Source organism: Pleurodeles waltl, chromosome 5 (assembly GCF_031143425.1).
Source record: "Pleurodeles waltl isolate 20211129_DDA chromosome 5, aPleWal1.hap1.20221129, whole genome shotgun sequence".
Lineage (NCBI taxonomy): Eukaryota > Metazoa > Chordata > Amphibia > Caudata > Salamandridae > Pleurodeles > Pleurodeles waltl.
The window spans coordinates 1,838,857,128-1,838,876,998 of record NC_090444.1 but is presented as its reverse complement, the minus strand read 5'-3'; the positions used below and the strand labels follow the sequence as shown (position 1 = coordinate 1,838,876,998).

General features: G+C 47.7%; 1 protein-coding gene across 1 annotated transcript in view; it reads right to left on the bottom strand.

Annotated features, from left to right (window-relative positions):
• The window catches only part of DNAH8 (dynein axonemal heavy chain 8), a 9,979,189-nt gene that overhangs the window by 2,993,540 nt on the left and 6,965,778 nt on the right, over positions 1-19,871 (bottom strand). Inside the window, exon 52 of the mRNA XM_069236651.1 lies at positions 5,075-5,209. Within this exon, the coding sequence (XP_069092752.1) occupies positions 5,075-5,209 (135 nt within the window). The remainder of the gene's footprint in view (positions 1-5,074; positions 5,210-19,871) is intronic.

Here is a 19,871-nt window from a genome sequence, read left to right as displayed (position 1 = left end):
CGACCCCCGCATTGGTTACAAGGTTTAAAGCCGAATTTTCTAGGCTGCGACATCGTAACCGTCCGTTGGTAACAGTAGCTCCCTGTGAGCCTCGAAGAAACAACCGTTATTCGGACCCGGAAAAAAGGGAACTGACGTCTGCACGTGGACGAGGGCTTCTTATTGCCTGGATGACGTCATGTGGCGTCGCGTGGAGTCGGGCGATTGTGACGTCATCGTCGATGTGCAGAGCTAGAAGAAATTTCCGACGAAGGCTGGCGCAAGGGGAGAATTCTTCAGGTGAGGAATCCACAGGTAGGTGTATCCATCAGAAATAAAGGTACTTTATTTTTATGATAATATGCCAAAAGTATCTCAGTGAGTACCCTCAGTATGAGGATGAGAAATATACACAAGATATATGTACACAATACCAAAATTATGCAGTAATAGCAAAAGGAAGTAATGCAAGCAGTGTAAAGTTACAATAGATTGCAATAGGAGCACATAGGTATAGGGGCAACACAAACCATATACCCCAAAAGTGGAATACGAACCACGAATGGACCCCAAATCTATCTAACCTTGTAGAGGGTCGCTGGGACTGTAAGAAAACAGTGAGGGTTAGAAAAATAGCCCACCCCAAGACCCTGTAAGGTAGGTGTAAAGTGCATCTACAACCCCCAGAGAGCACAGAAGTCGTGATAGGGGGATTCTGCAAGGAAAACCAACACCAGCAATGCAACAACAGTGGATTTCCGGACCTGAGTACCTGTAAGACAAGGGGACCAAGTCCAAGAGTCGCGACAGTGTTGAGAGTGGGCAGGAGCCCAGGAAATACCAGCTGAGGTTGCAAGGAAGCTGCCACCGGATGGAAGAAGCTTGGTGTTTTGCAAGAACGAAGAGGACTAGGAACTTCTCCTCTGGAGGATGGATGTCCCATGTCGTGAAGAAGCTTGCAGAGGTGTTCCCACGCAGTAAGATCGCAGACAAGCCTTGCTAGCTGCAAGTGTCACGGTTAGGGTTTTTGGATGCTGCTATGGCCCAGGAGGGACCAGGATGTCGCCACTTGGATGAGGAGACAGAGGGGGCGCCCAGCAAGTCAGGGAGCCCTCACAGAAGCAGGCAGTGACACATAACAAACATACCAAAAACATAGGGTTTTCACTATGAGCACTGGGCCCTGGCTATCAGGATCCCAGTGAGACAGTGAAAACACCCTGACATATACTCACAAACAGGCCAAAAGTGGGGGTAACAAGGCTAGAAAGAGGCTACTTTCTCACAATGACAATTTTTGGAATTTTGTCGTGTGATCAGGTATTGGCTGAGTAGTCCAGCAAATGCAAAGTCTTAGACCCCACTGTGATCCACCAATGTAGGAAGTTGGCTTTGTACATACTATCTCAAAGTGAGAGATAGCATGCACAGAGTCCAAGGGCTCCCCTTAGAGGTTGATAGTGGCAAAATTAGAAAATACTAATGCTCTGTTTTGTGGTAGTGTGGTCAAGCAGTAGGCTTATCAGAGGGTAGTGTTAAGCATTTGTTGTACAAACACAGGCAATAAACGAGAACACATACTTAAAGACTTAACTCCAGGCCAATAGGTTTTTACACAGAAAAATATATTTTCTTAATTTATTTTTAGAACTACAAGATTCAAATTTTAGGTAAGTACATACATTGTAAGGTACTTCACACAGGCAAGTATAGCACTTTGATTTAAAACAGTAGTACACAGTTTTGGTTAAAATGACAATAAGCTATTTAAAAAGTGGACACTGTAAAAATCAACAGTTCCTGGGGGAGGTAAGTTTTGGTTAGTTTCTCAGGTAAGTAAAGCACTTACAAAGTCAGTCTCCTGGGCATAGGCAGCCCACAGTTGGAGGTTCAAGGCAACCATGAAGCCACAGCACCAGCAACAGAGGGCTGGTCAGGTGCAGAGGTCAAAGGAGGGCCCAAATAACATAGGTGCCTATGGAGAACAGGGGTGCTCCCATTCCAGTCTGCTAGTAGGTAAGTACCTGCATCATCGGGAAGCAGACCAGGGGTGTTTTGTAGAGCATTGGGCAGGGGGACACAGGCACACAAAACACACCGTCAGCGGCAAAGGGGCAGCCAGGTGCAGTGTGCAAAGTAGGTGTTGGGTTTTGCGTTGAAAGCAACAGAGGGACCCGGGGGTCACTCTGGCAATGCAGGCAGAGCACAGGGGGGCTTCTCGGGCCAGCCACCGACTGAGCTAGGATGAAGACCACCTGCTGGTCACTCCTGCACTGGTAGGTCGTTCCTCCCTAGCCTGGGGGCTGCGGGTGCAGTGCTTGGTCCAGGCGTCAAATTCCTTAGTTACCAGGCAGTCGCGGTCAGGGGGAGCCTCTGGATCCTATCTGCAGGTGTCGCTGTGGGGGTAGAAGAAGGTTGATTCAGGGTGTCCACGTCGTTGGAGTCGCCTGGGAGTCCTCTCTGCAGTGTTGGTTTCTCCAAACTCGAGCCGGGGGCGTCGGGTGCAGAGTGTGAAGATTCACGCTTATGGCAGGAAGTTGGAGTCTCTTTAAAGTTGCTTGTTTGGTTGTTGTTTCTGGACAGAGCCCCTGTCCTCGGGAGGTTCTTGGCCCTTTAGGTGTAGGTCAGTCCTCTGAGTTCTGAGAGGTCGCTGGTCCTGCTGGATGCATCACTGTGCAGGTTCTTTGAGTCGGGAGACAGGCAGGTAGGGCTGGGGCCAAGTCAGTTGTCGTCTCCGTCGTCTCTGCGGGGCTTTCAGGTCAGCAGTCCTTCTTGTTGTAGATTGCAGGAATCTGATTTCCTGGGTTCAGGGTCGCCCCTAAATACTCAATTTAGGGGTATGTTTAGGTCTGGGGGGCATTAGCCAAAGGCTACTGTCCTGGAGGGTGGCTACACCTTCTTTGTGCCTTCTCCCTGTGGGGAGGAGGGCAAATCATAATCCTATTGGGGGGAATCCTCCAAAACAAGATGGAGGATTTCCTAAGGCAGGGGTCACCTCAGCTTAGGACACCTTAGGGGCTGTCCTGACTGGAGGATGACTCCTCGTTTTTCTCATTATCTCCTCTGGACTTGCCGCCAAAAGTGGGGGCTGTGTCCAGGGGGGGGGGGCATCTCCACTAGCTGGAGTGCCCTGGGGCATTGTAACACGAAGCCTGAGCCTTTGAGACTCTCTGCTAGGTGTTACAGTTCCTGCAGGGGGGAGGTGTGAAGCTACCCCACCCAGTGCAGGTTTTGTTTCTGGCCTCAGAAAGCACAAAGGCTCTCACCCCATGGGGTCAGAAACTCGTCTCAGTGGCTGGCTTGCACAGACCAGTCAGTCTTGCACTGAAGGATTGGGTAAAATACAGGGGGCACCTCTGTGTGCATTTTGTACTAAAACCAGCAGTGTCATCAGTGTGGGTTTATTATTTCGAGAAGTTTGATACCAAATTTCCCAGTGTTAAGTGTAGCCATTATGGAACTGTGGAGTTTGTTTTGACAAACTCCCAGACCATACACTTACAATGGCCACACTGCACTTACAATGTCTAAGAATAGACTTAGACACTGTAGGGGCATATTGCTCATGCAGCTATGCCCTCACCTGTGGTATAGTGCACCCTGCCTTAGGGCTTTAACGCCTGCTGGAGGGGTGGCTTACCTATGCCACAGTCAGTATTTTGTGTGCATGGCATCCTGAGGGGGATGCCATGTCGACTTTGCCTTTTTCTCCCCACCAACACACACAATCTGCAATGGCAGTGTGCATGTAATAGGTGACGGGTCCCTTAGGGTGGCACAACACATGCTGCAGCCCTTAGGGGCCTTCCCTGGTCACAGGGCCCTTGATACCATTGGTACCTTACATAAGGGACTAATCTGTGTGCCAAGGGTGTGCCAATTGTAGAAACAATGGTACATTTTTAGTGGAAATGGTGCTGGGGCCTGGTTAGCAGGGTCCCAGCACACTTCTTAGTCAAGTCAGCATCAATATCCGTCAAAACATGGGGGGTAACTGCAACAGGGAGCCATTTTCGTACACCAGTGCACCCGACGCCACCGGCCCGAGTTGAAATGGACCCTTGATGCCATCGACATCCCCCAGCTCTCCTGCACTCAAGTCCACTGTGGTTTCACCCCTTCTGGACTCCACGACGATGACTAAAGCCTCAGACAACAAGACCCTCCTGTCTGAGAATCAACAGACACATTACAGGGGCATTTCTGCTCATGCAGGTATGCCATCACATGTAATATAATGCACCCTGACATTCGGGCTGGAAGGCCTGCTGGAGGGGTGACTTACAAATATGACATGTAGTGCAAAGGGGACAGGGCTAGCTTGAGGTTTGCCAATTGGGAAAAACGACTGGGCAGTTTTAGGGAAAGAGATCTGGCACTGGGGATTTTCAGTCGAAATTGCACCAGAAACCAGGCAAAAAGTGTGTGTGTGGGTGGGAGGGTGACCATGTCAAAAGAGGCACTTTCCTACAGGGCCACTGACCTCAGATGGGGGTGCTGTGCTTCCAGTTTAAAAGCACCTGATGCAGAGTTTCTTGTGCATCCAGCTTTTAGGCAGCAATAAAAATGTCAAGCTAACTCTTGTCATTAATGTTCCTGCTAAAGAGAGAGATCAGAGTTTTGTCTAGTGGCAATTTTGACTCCCCATAAAGTAGTGCAGAGGGTTAATATGTCTGCAGCCAAAAAACAGACCTGTATTTTATGTGGACAGCTGAGAGGATTAGTAAAGCTAGCCTTTATCAGTGCTTTAAAACAAATGAAATATATGTGAGAGAGGCACTATGGAGAGATGAGGAGCACTTTTGCTGGTTGGTAGTGATGGAATCTGCAGATAAAGTCATAGAAGAGGGGGCGCCTAAAAAGACTGACGCACAGGGCGCCACCAGCACTAAAGCCGGCACTGGTGTATTCTATTATAAAATGAATCTCACAGAGTACAACTCAGAATACTTTAATATGATAATTTTCCACAGTTCACTAATATTTTCATGTGTAAATGCAACATGAAAAAACACAAAAAAATGCAACATTAAAAAAATGTACTCTGTTTGAAGAAGAAAACTTTTAAGGGTGCACCACATTTATTTATTCTTACCAATTTAGAAAGGTTCATGTCTCTTAACACTCTCATAACAATACTTAATTCACTGTCTTCTGGTCTGGTTCTCTTTTGAGCTCCAAGAGTTCGCAAAACGGAAAGAATATTTCTCAGACCAAAGTCATAATGTACCTGCAGATAAAAAAAACAACAATGCTTAGAATGTAATGCATACAGCAACGCTCTTTTAGGAAATCTACTTCTTTGAATATTGAAACAACTTGCCAGGCATTTCTTCATTGCAACACACATAATGTGAGTTGTTGCTAGATGGCTGCATTTTAACATCCCAGACTCTAAAGAAACTACTCAACTATGACTACAGTTTTCATATGTAGGAGGCTGGACTGGCTTGTAGTGAGTACCAAGGGGTACTTGCACCTTGCACCAGGCCCAGTTATCCCTTATTAGTGTATAGGGTGTCTAGCAGCATAGGCTGATAGATAATGGTAGCTTAGCAGAGCAGTTTAGGCTGAACTAGGAGACGAGTGAAGCCCCTACAGTACCACCAATGTCACTTGCACAATATCATAAGAAAACACAATACACAGTTATACTAAAAATAAAGGTACTTTATTTTTATGACAATATGCCAAAAGTATCTCAGTGGGTACCCTCAGTATGAGGATAGCAAATATACACAAGATATATGTACACAATGCCAAAATATGCAGTAATAGTATTAGAAAACAGTACAAACAATGTATAGTTACAATAGGATGCAATGGGGACACATAGGGATAGGGGCAACACAAACCATATACTCCAAAAGTGGAATGCGAACCACGAATGGACCCCAAACCTATGTGACCTTGTAGAAGGTCGCTGGGACTATTAGAAAATAGTAAGGGTTAGAAAAATAGCCCACCCCGAGACCCTGAAAAGTGAGTGCAATGTGCACTAAAGTTCCCCAAAGGACATAGAAGTCGTGATAGGGGAATTCTGCAGGAAAGACACAAACCAGCAATGCAACAATGATGGATTTCCAGTCGACGGTACCTGTGGAACAAGGGGACCAAGTACAAAAGTCACAAGCAAGTCGGAGATGGGCAGATGCCCAGGAAATGCCAGCTGTGGGTGCAAAGAAGCTGCTACTGGACAGTAGAAGCTTAGGTTTCTTCAGGAACGACAAGGGCTGGAGACTTCACCTTTGGAGGACGGAACCCACACGCTGTGGAGAGTCGTGCAGAAGTGTTTTCCAGCCAAAAGACCGCCAACAAGCCTTGCTAGCTGCAGATCGTGCGGTTAGTGATTTTGGATGCTGCTGTGGCCCAGGAGGGACCAGGATGTCGCCAATTGCGTCAGGCGACAGAGGGGGCGTCAAGCAAGACAAGGAGCCCTCTCAGCAGCAGGCAGCACCCGCAGAAGTGCCAGAAGCAGGCACTACGAGGATGCGTGAAACGGTGCTCACCCGAAGTCGCACAAAGGAGTCCCACGTCGCCGGAGACCAACTTAGAAAGTCATGCAATGTAGGTTAGAGTGCCGTGGACCCAGGCTTGGCTGTGCACAAAGGATTTCCGCCGGAAGTGCACAGGGACCGGAGTAGCTGCAAAAGTCGAGGTTCCCAGCAATGCAGTCTAGCGTGGGGAGGCATGGACTTACCTCCACCAAACTTGGACTGAAGAGTCACTGGACTGTGGGAGTCACTTGGACAGAGTTGCTGGATTCAATTGACCTCGCTCGTCGTGCTGAGAGGAGACCCAAGGGACCGGTAATGCAGTTCTTTGGTGCCTGCGGTTACAGGGGGAAGATTCCGTCGACCCATGGGAGATTTCTTCGGAGCTTCTAGTGCAGAGAGGAGGCAGACTACCCCCACAGCATGCACCACCAGGAAAACAGTCGAGAAGGCGGCAGGATCAGCGTTACAGAGTTGCAGTAGTCGTCTTAGCTACTTTGTTGCAGTTTTGCAGGCTTCCAGCGCGGTCAGCAGTCGATTCCTTGGCAGAAGGTGAAGAGAGAGATGCAGAGGAACTCGGATGAGCTCTTGCATTCGTTATCTAAGGAATTCCCCAAAGCAGAGACCCTAAATAGCCAGAAAAGAGGGTTTGGCTACTTAGGAGAGAGGATAGGCTAGCAACACCTGAAGGAGCCTATCAGAAGGAGTCTCTGACATCACCTGGTGGCACTGGCCACTCAGAGCAGTCTAGTGTGCCAGCAGCACCTCTGTTTCCAAGATGGCAGAGGTCTGGAGCACACTGGAGGAGCTCTGGACACCTCCCAGGGGAGGTGCAGGTCAGGGGAGTGGTCACTCCCCTTTCTTTTGTCCAGTTTCGCGCCAGAGCAGGGCTAAGGGGTCCCTGAACCGGTGTAGACTGGCTTATGCAGAAATGGGCACCATGTGTGCCCATGAAAGCATTTCCAGAGGCTGGGGGAGGCTACTCCTCCCCTGCCTTCACACCATTGTCCAAAGGGAGAGGGTGTAACACCCTCTCTCAGAGGAAGTCCTTTGTTCTGCCATCCTGGGCCATGCCTGGCTGGACCCCAGGAGGGCAGAAACCAGTCTGAGGGATTGGCAGCAGCAGCAGCTGCAGTGAAACCCCAGGAAAGGCAGTTTTGGCAGTACCAGGGTCTGTGCTACAGACCACTGGGATCATGGGATTGTGCCAACTATGCCAGGATGGCACAGAGGGGGCAATTCCATGATCATAGACATGTTACATGGCCATATTCGGAGTTACCATTGTGAAGCTACATATAGGTAGTGACCTATATGTAGTGCACGCGTGTAATGGTGTCCCCGCACTCACAAAGTCTGGGGAATTGGCCCTGAACAATGTGGGGGCACCTTGGCTAGTGCCAGGGTGCCCTCACACTAAGTAACTTTGCACCTATCCTTTACCAGTTAAGGTTAGACATATAGGTGACTTATAAGTTACTTAAGTACAGTGTAAAATGGCTGTGAAATAACGTGGACGTTATTTCACTCAGGCTGCAGTGGCAGGCCTGTGTAAGAATTGTCAGAGCTCCCTATGGGTGGCAAAAGAAATGCTGCAGCCCATAGGGATCTCCTGGAACCCCAATACCCTGGGAACCTCAGTACCATATACTAGGGAATTATAAGGGTGTTCCAGTAAGCCAATGTAAATTGTTAAAATTGGTCACTAGCCTGTTAGTGACAATTTGAAAGAAATGAGAGAGCATAACCACTGAGGTTCTGATTAGCAGAGCCTCAGTGAGACAGTTAGTCACTACACAGGTAACACATTCAGGCACACTTATGAGCACTGGGGCCCTGGCTGACAGGGTCCCAGTGACACATACAACTAAAACAACATATATACAGTGAAAAATGGGGGTAACATGCCAGGCAAGATGGTACTTTCCTACACAACCCCCCCCCCAAACGAAGGACAATAAGACTAGCCATGACCTGATGAGTCTTCATTGTCTAAGTGGAAATATCTGGAGAGTCCATCTGCATTGGAGTGGCTACTCCCAGGTCTATGTTCCACTGTATAGTCCATTCCCTGTAGGGATATGGACCACGTCAACAATTTAGGATTTTCACCTTTCATTTGTTTTAGCCAAAGTAGAGGTTTGTGGTCTGTCTGAACAATGAAGTGAGTGCCAAACAGGTATGGCCTCAACTTCTTCAGTGCCCAGACCACAGCAAAGGCCTCCCTCTCAATGGCAGACCAACGCTTTTCTCTAGGGGTCAACCTCCTACTAATAAAAGCAGCAGGTTGATCCTGGCCCTCAGAATTAAGTTGTGATAGGACTGCCCCTACTCCTAATTCAGATGCATCAGTTTGGACATAGAATTTTTTAGAGTAACTAGGGCTTTTCAGGACAGGTGCAGATCACATGGCCTGCTTCAGCTCCTCAAAAGCTTTCTGACAGTTTGCTGTCCATAATACCTTTTTATGCATCTTTTTGGATGTGAGGTCATTAAGAGGAGCTGCAATGGAGCCATAGTTCTTAATGAACCTCCTGTAATACCCAGTGAGGCCTAGGAAGGCTCTCACCTGAGTCTGAGTAGTAGGGGGAACCCAATCTATAATAGTTTGGATTTTCCCCTGAAGTGGTGCAATCTGTTCCCCACCAACAAGGTGTCCCAGATAAACCACCTTCCCCTGCCCTATCTGGCACTTTGAAGCCTTGATAGTAAGGCCTGCTTTTTGCAGGGCCTCTAAAACTTTCCATAGGTGGACCAGGTGATCATCCCAGTTGGAGCTAAAGACAGCAATATCGTCCAAATATGCTGCACTGAAAGCTTCCAGCCCTTGCAGGACTGTGTTCACCAACCTCTGAAAAGTGTCAGGTGCATTTTTCAATCCAAAAGGCATTACTGTGAACTGATAATGGCCTCCAATGGTTGAAAATGCAGTTTTAGGTTTAGCATCTCCTGATAATTTGATCTGCCAATACCCTGCAGTCAAATCAAAAGTGCTTAGATACTTGGCAGATGCCAGTGTATCTATGAGCTCATCTGCCCTGGGTATAGGGTGAGCATCAGTTTTGGTTACCTGGTTCAGACCTCTGTAGTCTACACAAAACCGCATTTCCTTCTTTCCATCTTTGGAATGTGGTTTTGGTACAAGTACCACAGGAGAAGCCCATGGACTTTCAGAGTGCTCAACCACTCCCAGTTCTAACATTTTCTGCACCTCTTGCTGTATGTAGTCTCTGACATGGTCAGGCTGCCTATAGATCTTACTTTTGACAGGCAAGCTGTCTCCAGTATCTATAGTGTGCTCACACCAAGAAGTGGTACCTGGCACAGTAGAGAAGAGTTCAGAAAACTGACCCAGGAGATTTATGCAATGGTCTTTCTGCTCAGCAGTAAGACAATCAGCCAAAACTACACCTTCCACTAGAGCATCTTGTTCTGTGGAAGAGAAGAGATCAGGAAGAGGATCACTGTCTTCTTCCTGTCCCTCATCAGTTGCCATGAGCAGGGTGAGATCAGCCCTGTCATAGTAGGGTTTCAGGCGATTGACATGGAGCACCCTAAGGGGACTCCTGGCAGTGCCTAAGTCAACCAAGTAGGTGACTTCACCCTTTTTCTCAACAATTGTGTGGGGTCCACTCCATTTATCTTGGAGTGCTCTTGGGGCCACAGGCTCCAAGACCCACACTTTCTGCCCTGGTTGGTACTGAACCAAAACAGCCTTCTGGTCATGCCATTGCTTCTGGAGCTCTTGGCTGGCCTGAAGGTTTTTACTGGCCTTTTTCATATACTCAGCCATCCTTGATCTGAGGCCAAGTACATAATCCACAATATCTTGTTTTGGAGCTTTTAAAGGTTGTTCCCAACCCTCCTTGACAACTGTTAGTGGACCCCTAACAGGGTGTCCAAAGAGGAGTTCAAAGGGGCTGAAGCCCACTCCTTCCTGGGGTACCTCCCTGTAGGCAAAAAGGAGGCATGGTAACAGGATATCCCATCTCCTGCGGAGTTTTTCAGGGAGACCCATAATCATGCTGTAGGAGGCTGGACTGGCTTGTAGTGAGTACCAAGGGGTACTTGCACCTTGCACCAGGCCCAGTTATCCCTTATTAGTGTATAGGGTGTCTAGCAGCTTAGGCTGATAGATAATGGTAGCTTAGCAGAGCAGCTTAGGCTGAACTAGGAGACGTGTGAAGCTACTACAGTACCACTTAGTGTCATATGCACAATATCATAAGAAAACACAATACACAGTTATACTAAAAATAAAGGTACTTTATTTTTATGACAATATGCCAAAGTATCTTAGAGTGTACCCTCAGTGAGAGGATAGGAAATATACACAAGATATATATACACAATAGCAAGAATATGCAGTATAGTCTTAGAAAACAGTGCAAACAATGTATAGTTACAATAGGATGCAATGGGGAAACATAGGGATAGGGGCAACACAAACCATATACTCCAAAAGTGGAATGCGAACCACGAATGGACCCCAAACCTATGTGACCTGGGACTATTAGAAAATAGTGAGAGTTAGAAAAATAATCCTCCCCAAGACCCTGAAAAGTGAGTGCAAAGTGCACTAAAGTTCCCCTAAGGACAAAAGAGTCGTGTTAGAGGAATAATGCAGGAAAGACACAAACCAGCAATGCAACAACTGTGGATTTCCAATCTAGGGTACCTGTGGAACAAGGGGACCAAGTCCAAAAGTCACAAGCAAGTCGGAGATGGGCAGATGCCCAGGAAATGCCAGCTGCGGGTGCAAAGAAGCTTCGACTGGACAGAAGAAGCTGAGGTTTCTGCAGGAACAAAAAGGGCTAGAGACTTTCCCTTTGGTGGACGGATCCCTCTCGCCTTGGAGAGTTGTGCAGAAGTGTTTTCCCGCCGGAAGGACGCCAACAAGCCTTGCTAGTCGCAAATCGTGCGTTTGGCGTTTTTGGATGCTGCTGGGGCCCAGGAGGGACCAGGAGGTCGCAAATTGGACCTGAAGAGAGAGGGGACGTCGAGCAAGACAAAGAGCCCTCACTAAAGCAGGTAGCTCCCGGAGAAGTGCCAGAAACAGGCACTACGAGGATGCGTGAAACGGTGCTCGCCGAAGTTGCACAAAGGAGTCCCACGTCGCCGGAGACCAACTTAGAAAGTCGTGCAATGCAGGTTAGAGTGCCGTGGACCCAGGCTTGGCTGTGCACAAAGGATTTCCACCGGAAGTGCACAGGGGCCGGAGTAGCTGCAAAGTCGCGGTTCCCAGCAATGCAGCCCAGCGAGGTGAGGCAAGGACTTACCTCCACCAAACTTGGGCTGAAGAGTCACTGGACTGTGGGAGTCACTTGGACAGCATCGCTGGATTCGAGGGACCTCGCTCGTCGTGCTGAGAGGAGACCCAAGGGACCGGTAATGCAGCTTTTTGGTGCCTGCGGTTGCAGGGGGAAGATTCCGTCGTCCCACGGGAGATTTCTTCGGAGCTTCTGGTGCAGAGAGGAGGCAGGCTACCCCCACAGCATGCACAAGCAGGAAAACAGTCGAGAAGGCGGCAGGATCAGCGTTACAGAGTTGCAGTAGTCGTCTTTGCTACTATGTTGCAGGTTTGCAGGCTTCCAGCGCGGTCAGCGGTCGTTTCCTTATCAGAAGGTGAAGAGAGAGATGCAGAGGAACTCAGCTGAGCTCATGCATTCGTTATCTACAGTTTCCCCAGAGACAGAGACCCTAAATAGCCAGAAAAGAGGGTTTGGCTACCTAGGAGAGAGGAAAGGCTACTAACACCTGAAGGAGCCTATCAGCAGGAGTCTCTGACGTCACCTGGTGGCACTGGCCACTCAGAGCAGTCCAGTGTGCCAGCAGCACCTCTGTTTCCAAGATGGCAGAGGTCTGGAGCACACTGGAGGAGCTCTGGACACCTCCCAGGGGAGGTGCAGGTCAGGGGAGTGGTCACTCCCCTTTCCTTTGTCCAGTTTCGCGCCAGAGCAGGGGCTAAGGGGTCCCTGAACCGGTGTAGACTGGCTTATGCAGAATTGGGCACATCTGTGCCCAACAAAGCATTTCCAGAGGCTGGGGGAGGCTACTCCTCCCCTGCCTTCACACCATTTTCCAAAGGGAGAGGGTGTCACACCCTCTCTCAGAGGAAGTTCTTTGTTCTGCCATCCTGGGCCAGGCCTGGCTGGACCCCAGGAGGGCAGCTGCCTGTCTGAGGGGTTGGCAGCAGCAGCAGCTGCAGTGAAACCCCAGGAAGGGCAGTCTGGCAGTACCAGGGTCTGTGCTACAGACCACTGGGATCATGGAATTGTACCAACAATGCCAGGATGGCATAGAGGGGGCAATTCCATGATCATAGACATGTTACATGGCCATATTCGGAGTTACCATGGTGAAGCTACATATAGGTAGTGACCTATATGTAGTGCACGCGTGTAATGGTGTCCCCGCACTCACAAAGTTCAGTGAATTGGCTCTGAACAATGTGGGGGCACCTTGGCTAGTGCCAGGGTGCCCTCACACTAAGTAAGTTTGCACCTAACCTTTACCAGGTAAAGGTTAGACATATAGGTGACTTATAAGTTACTTAAGTGCAGTGTAAAATGGCTGTGAAATAACGTGGACGTTATTTCACTCAGGCTGCAGTGGCAGGCCTGTGTAAGAATTGTCAGAGCTCCCTATGGGTGGCAAAAGAAATGCTGCAGCCCATAGGGATCTCCTGGAACCCCAATACCCTGGGTACCTCAGTACCATATACTAGGGAATTATAAGGGTGTTCCAGTAAGCCAATGTAAATTGGTAAAAATGGTCACTAGCCTGTCAGTGACAATTTGGAAAGAAATGAGAGAGCATAACCACTGAGGTTCTGATTAGCAGAGCCTCAGTGAGACAGTTAGTCACTACACAGGTAACACATTCAGGCACACTTATGAGCACTGGGGCCCTGGGTTACCAGGGTCCCAGTGACACATACAACTAAAACAACATATATACAGTGAAAAATGGGGGTAACATGCCAGGCAAGATGGTACTTTCCTACACAACCCCCCCCCCAAACGAAGGACAATAAGACTAGCCATTACCTGATGAGTCTTCATTGTCTAAGTGGAAATATCTGGAGAGTCCATCTGCATTGGAGTGGCTACTCCCAGGTCTATGTTCCACTGTATAGTCCATTCCCTGTAGGGATATGGACCACCTCAACAATTTAGGATTTTCACCTTTCATTTGTTTTAGCCAAAGTAGAGGTTTGTGGTCTGTCTGAACAATGAAGTGAGTGCCAAACAGGTATGGCCTCAACTTGTTCAGAGCCCAGACCACAGCAAAGGCCTCCATCTCAATGGCAGACCAACGCTTTTCTCTAGGGGTCAACCTCCTACTAATAAAAGCAACAGGTTGATCCTGGCCCTCAGAATTAAGTTGTGATAGGACTGCCCCTACTCCTAATTCAGATGCATCAGTTTGGACATAGAATTTTTTAGAGTAACAAGGGCTTTTCAGGACAGGCGCAGATCACATGGCCTGCTTCAGCTCCTCAAAAGCTTTCTGACAGCTTGCTGTCCATAATACCTTTTTAGGCATTTTCTTGGAAGTGAGGTCATTAAGAGGGGCTGCAATGGAGCCATAGTTCTTAATGAACCTCCTGTAATACCCAGTGAGGCCTAGGAAGGCTCTTACCTGAGTCTGAGTGGTAGGGGGAACCCAATCAATAATAGTTTGGATTTTCCCCTGAAGTGGTGCAATCTGTTCCCCACCAACAAGGTGTCCTAGATAAACCACCTTACCCTGCCCTATCTGGCACTTTGAAGCCTTGATAGTGAGGCCTGCCTTTTGCAGAGCCTCCAAAACTTTCCATAGGTGGACCAGGTGATCATCCCAGCTGGAGCTAAAGACAGCTATATCGTCCAAATATGCTGCACTGAAAGCTTCCAGCCCTTGCAGGACTGTGTTCACCAACCTCTGAAAAGTGGCAGGTGCATTTTTCAAACCAAAAGGCATTACAGTAAACTGGTAATGTTCTCCAATGGTAGAAAATGCAGTCTTAGGTTTAGCATCTTCTGACAATTTGATCCGCCAATACCCTGCAGTCAAATCAAAAGTGCTTAGATACTTGGCAGATGCCAGTGTATCTATGAGCTCATCTGCCCTGGGTATAGGGTGAGCATCAGTTTTGGTTACCAAGTTGAGACCTCTATAGTCTACACAAAACCGCATTTCCTTCTTTCCATCTTTAGAATTGGGTTTTGGTACCAGTACCACAGGAGAAGCCCATGGACTGTCAGAGTGTTCAACCACTCCTAGTTCCAACATTTTCTGAACTTCTTGCTTTATGCAGTCCCTGACATGGTCAGGCTGCCTATAGATCTTACTTTTGACAGGTAAACTGTCTCCAGTATCTATAGTGTGCTCACACCAAGAAGTGGTGCCTGGCACAGTAGAGAAGAGTTCTGAAAATTGTCCTAGGAGATTTATGCAATTGTCTTTCTGCTCAGCAGTAAGACAATCAGCCAAAACTACACCTTCCACAAGAGCATCTTGTTCTGTGGAAGAGAAGAGATCAGGTAGAGGATCACTGTCTTCTTCCTGTCCCTCATCAGTTGCCATGAGCAGGGTGAGATCAGCCCTGTCATAGTAGGGTTTCAGGCGGTTGACATGGAGCACCCTAAGGGGACTCCTGGCAGTGCCTAAGTCAACCAAGTAGGTGACTTCACCCTTCTTTTCAACAATTGTGTGGGGTCCACTCCATTTATCTTGGAGTGCTCTTGGGGCCACAGGCTCCAAGACCCACACTTTCTGCCCTGGTTGGTACTGAACCAAAACAGCCTTCTGATCATGCCATTGCTTCTGGAGCTCTTGGCTGGCCTGAAGGTTTTTACTGGCCTTTTTCATGTACTCAGCCATCCTTGATCTGAGGCCAAGTACATAATCCACAATATCCTGCTTAGGAGCTTTTAAAGGTTGTTCCCAACCCTCCTTTACAAGTGTGAGTGGACCCCTAACAGGGTGTCCAAAAAGAAGTTCAAAGGGGCTGAGGCCCACTCCTTTCTGGGGTACCTCCCTGTAGGCAAAAAGGAGGCATGTTAGAAGGATATCCCATCTCCTGCGGAGTTTTTCAGGGAGACCCATAATCATGAATTTGAGAGTTTTATTAAATCTCTCCACCAGTCCATTTGTTTGTGGATGATAGGGTGTTGTGAACTTGTAAGTTACACCACTCCTTCCACATGGCCTTTAAGTATGCAGACATGAAATTGCTTCCTCTGTCTGATACTACTTCCTTTGGGAAGCCCACCCTGGAAAATATTCCCAGGAGGGCCTTTGCCACTGCAGGAGCTGTAGTGGTCCTTAAAGGAATAGCTTCAGGATATCTTGTGGCATGGTCCACTACCACCAAGATAAACCTATTGCCTGAAGCAGTAGGAGGGTCAAGGGGGCCAACTATGTCAACCCCTACCCTTTCAAAGGGAACCCCAACCACAGGCAGTGGGATAAGAGGTGCCTTTGGGGTACCACCTGTTTTGCCACTGGCTTGACAGGTTTCACAGGACTTACAAAATTCCTTTGTGTCCTCAGACATCCTAGGCCAATGAAACAATGGAACCAATCTGTCCCAAGTTTTCATTTGACCCAGGTGCCCAGCTAGGGGAATGTCATGTGCCAGTGTTAGGAGGAACTTTCTGTACTCCTGAGGAATCACTAATCTCCTGGCAGCTCCAGGTTTAGGATCCCTATGCTCAGTGTACAGGAGGCTGTCCTCCCAGTAAACTCTGTGAGAGTCACTGACATCCCCATTAGCCTGTTTGACAGCTTGCTGTCTGAGACCCTCTAATGTGGGACAGGTTTGCTGTGCCACACTCAGCTCCTCTCTGGCAGGCCCCCCTTCACCCAAAAGCTCAGCAGTGTCTGCTTCCAGCTCCTCTGGTGTAGGTTCTGCACAGGGAGGGAATTCTTCTTCCTCAGAATTAGAATCCACTGTAGAGGGAGGGGTAGTAGGAAGTGGTTTGCTTCTACTAGCCCTAGCTTTAGGGAGCACTTGGTCCATTGTTCCAGGATCCAAGCTTCCCTGTCCTTTTTGCTTTTTGGCCTGAGCCCTTGTCAAAGCAAAAATATGCCCTGGGATGCCCAGCATTGCTGCATGGGCCTCCAACTCCACATCTGACCAAGCTGATGTCTCCAAATCATTCCCTAATAGACAGTCTACAGGTAAATCTGAAGCTACCACAACTTTCTTTGGACCAGTTACCCCCCCCCAGTTGAGATTTACAACAGCCATGGGGTGGCTTTGTGTTATGTTGTGAGCATCGGTTACTTGGTACTGGTGTCCAAGTATGTGTTGTTCAGGGTGCACCAGTTTCTCAATCACCATTGTGACACTGGCACCTGTGTCCCTGTAGGCCTGGACCTCAACACCATTTATTAGGGTTAGTTGCTTGTACTTCTCCAAGTTATGGGGGCAAGCAACCAAAGTGGCTAAATCAATAGCCCCTTCAGAGACTAAAGTAGCCTCTGTGGTCTCCCTAATCAGACCAACCCCAACTAAATTACCACAAGTGAGCCCAGCTACTCCCTTGGATTGGCTATTAGTAGGTTTGCTCCCACCACCACTGCTATTAGTAGGGACACTAGGTGTAGCAGTAGGGGTTGTAGTGGTAGGAGCTGTGGTGCCTTTCTTTGGACAACTGGGATCTGTTGTCCAATGGCCTTTTATTTTACATAAATAGCACCATGGTTTCTTTTCCTTGTTCTGATTAAAGGAGGATTTGGACCCACCACCCCCACCAGAGTGTTTTTATGGGCCTGATGAAGACTCATTTTTAGATTTGTCCCCACCCTTGTCAGAAGACTTACCATCCTTCTTTTTGTTGCCATCTTTGTCACCCCCTGTATGAACTTTTCTGTTCACTCTTGTTCTGACCCATTTGTCTGCCTTCTTTCCCAATTCTTGGGGAGAGGTCAGATCAGAGTCCACCAAGTACTGGTGCAACAAATCAGACACACAATTATTAAGAATATGCTCTCTCAGGATTAAGTTATACAGGCTGTCATAATCAGTAACTTTACTGCCATGTAACCACCCCTCCAAGGCCTTCACTGCCTGGTCAATGAAATCAACCCAGTATTGTGAAGACTCCTTTTTGGTCTCTCTGAACTTTATCCTGTACTGTTCAGTGGTTAAGCCATAACCATCCAGGAGTGCATTCTTAAGAACTTGGAAATTATTAGCATCATTTTCTTTTACAGTAAGGAGCCTATCCCTACATTTTCCACTAAATGATAGCCATAGGATAGCAGCCCACTGCCTTTGAGGGACATCCTGTACAACACAGGCCCTCTCAAGTGCAGCAAACCACTTGTTAATGTCATCCCCCTCTTTATAAGGGGGAACTATCTTGTGCAGATTCCTGGAATCATGCTCTTTTGCAGGATGACTATGGGGAATACTGCTGCTGCCACCATGGGTATCTAAACCCAACTTCTGTCTTTCCTTCTCTAATTCAAAAGACTGTCTATCCAAATCCAGCTGTTGCTTTTTAAGCTTCAGTCTGGTTTGTTCCACCCTCAACTTATTGAGTTCCCTCTCTAACATTCTGTCATCAGGGTTGGTGGGAGGGACATTTCTAGAAACAGAGCTATGATGGGAATGAACAGAAGGAGACCTGTCCCTTACAGAAGCCAACTTAACAGCTTGGTTTACAGAAACATTACTACCAGTATGTTGAGAATAAATGCTTTTGCTATGATGTGAGCCAACACTATTTCTATGGTGTGGCTCATCATCATTACCATCTATGCTAGATTGTCTAGTAATGGGCAGGCTAGGAAGTTTCTTTCCTGAATCTTTTCCTGGGGGAGTCCCTGAATCTGATTGGGAACTATTAGGTACTTTTTCAACAGATGGGGCACCTATGGCCTTATCCTGTTCTCTAAGCATGTTAATTAATAGTTCTAAGGCAGGATTCTTCCCTACACTCAAACCTCTCTCTATACAGAGACTCCTTCCTCTTTTCCAGCTAAGGTTGTCATATGCAAGTTTGGACAGATCAACACTTTGGCCTGTGCCAGACATTTTTTAGAGAGAGTTAAAGTGATAGAGAAAGAGACAAAAGTTTTCAGAACTTTTTGGAAAGACAGAAAAAAAACTTTTTAAACTTTTAAGAACTTTTTTGAAAGTTTAGAAGTACTTTTCAGCACTTAGAAAAGAGTGAAAAGAGGAAATGCAAAACTTTTTGGCTATGTGTATATACACTGACCTTGTTTTGTATATTTTTCTCTTATGAAAAGTACAATGACAAGAGTGGTAAGTAGTCTCAAGCACTTATCCCACCACTGCACAACCAATTTAAGAGGCTGGACTGGCTTGTAGTGAGTACCAAGGGGTACTTGCACCTTGCACCAGGCCCAGTTATCCCTTATTAGTGTATAGGGTGTCTAGCAGCTTAGGCTGATAGATAATGGTAGCTTAGCAGAGCAGCTTAGGCTGAACTAGGAGACGTGTGAAGCTACTACAGTTCCACTTAGTGTCATATGCACAATATCATAAGAAAACACAATACACAGTTATACTAAAAATAAAGGTACTTTATTTTTATGACAATATGCCAAAGTATCTTAGAGTGTACCCTCAGTGAGAGGATAGGAAATATACACAAGATATATATACACAATAGCAAGAATATGCAGTATAGTCTTAGAAAACAGTGCAAACAATATATAGTTACAATAGGATGCAATGGGGAAACATAGGGATAGGGGCAACACAAACCATATACTCCAAAGTGGAATGCGAACCACGAATGGACCCCAAACCTATGTGACCTTGTAGAGGGTCGCTGGGAGTATTAGAAAATAGTGAGAGTTAGAAAAATAATCCTCCCCAAGACCCTGAAAAGTGAGTGCAAAGTGCACTAAAGTTCCCCTAAGGACAAAAGAGTCGTGTTAGAGGAATAATGCAGGAAAGACACAAACCAGCAATGCAACAACTGTGGATTTCCAATCTAGGGTACCTGTGGAACAAGGGGACCAAGTCCAAAAGTCACAAGCAAGTCGGAGATGGGCAGATGCCCAGGAAATGCCAGCTGAGGGTGCAAAGAAGCTTCGACTGGACAGAAGAAGCTGAGGTTTCTGCAGGAACGAAAAGGGCTAGAGACTTCCCCTTTGGTGGACGGATCCCTCTCGCCTTGGAGAGTTGTGCAGAAGTGTTTTCCCGCCGGAAGGACGCCAACAAGCCTTGCTAGTTGCAAATCGTGCGTTTGGCGTTTTTGGACGCTGCTGGGGCCCAGGAGGGACCAGGAGGTCGCAAATCGGACCTGAAGAGAGAGGGGACGTCGAGCAAGACAAAGAGCCCTCACTGAAGCAGGTAGCTCCCGGAGAAGTGCCAGAAACAGGCACTACGAGGATGCGTGAAACAGTGCTCGCCGAAGTTGCACAAAG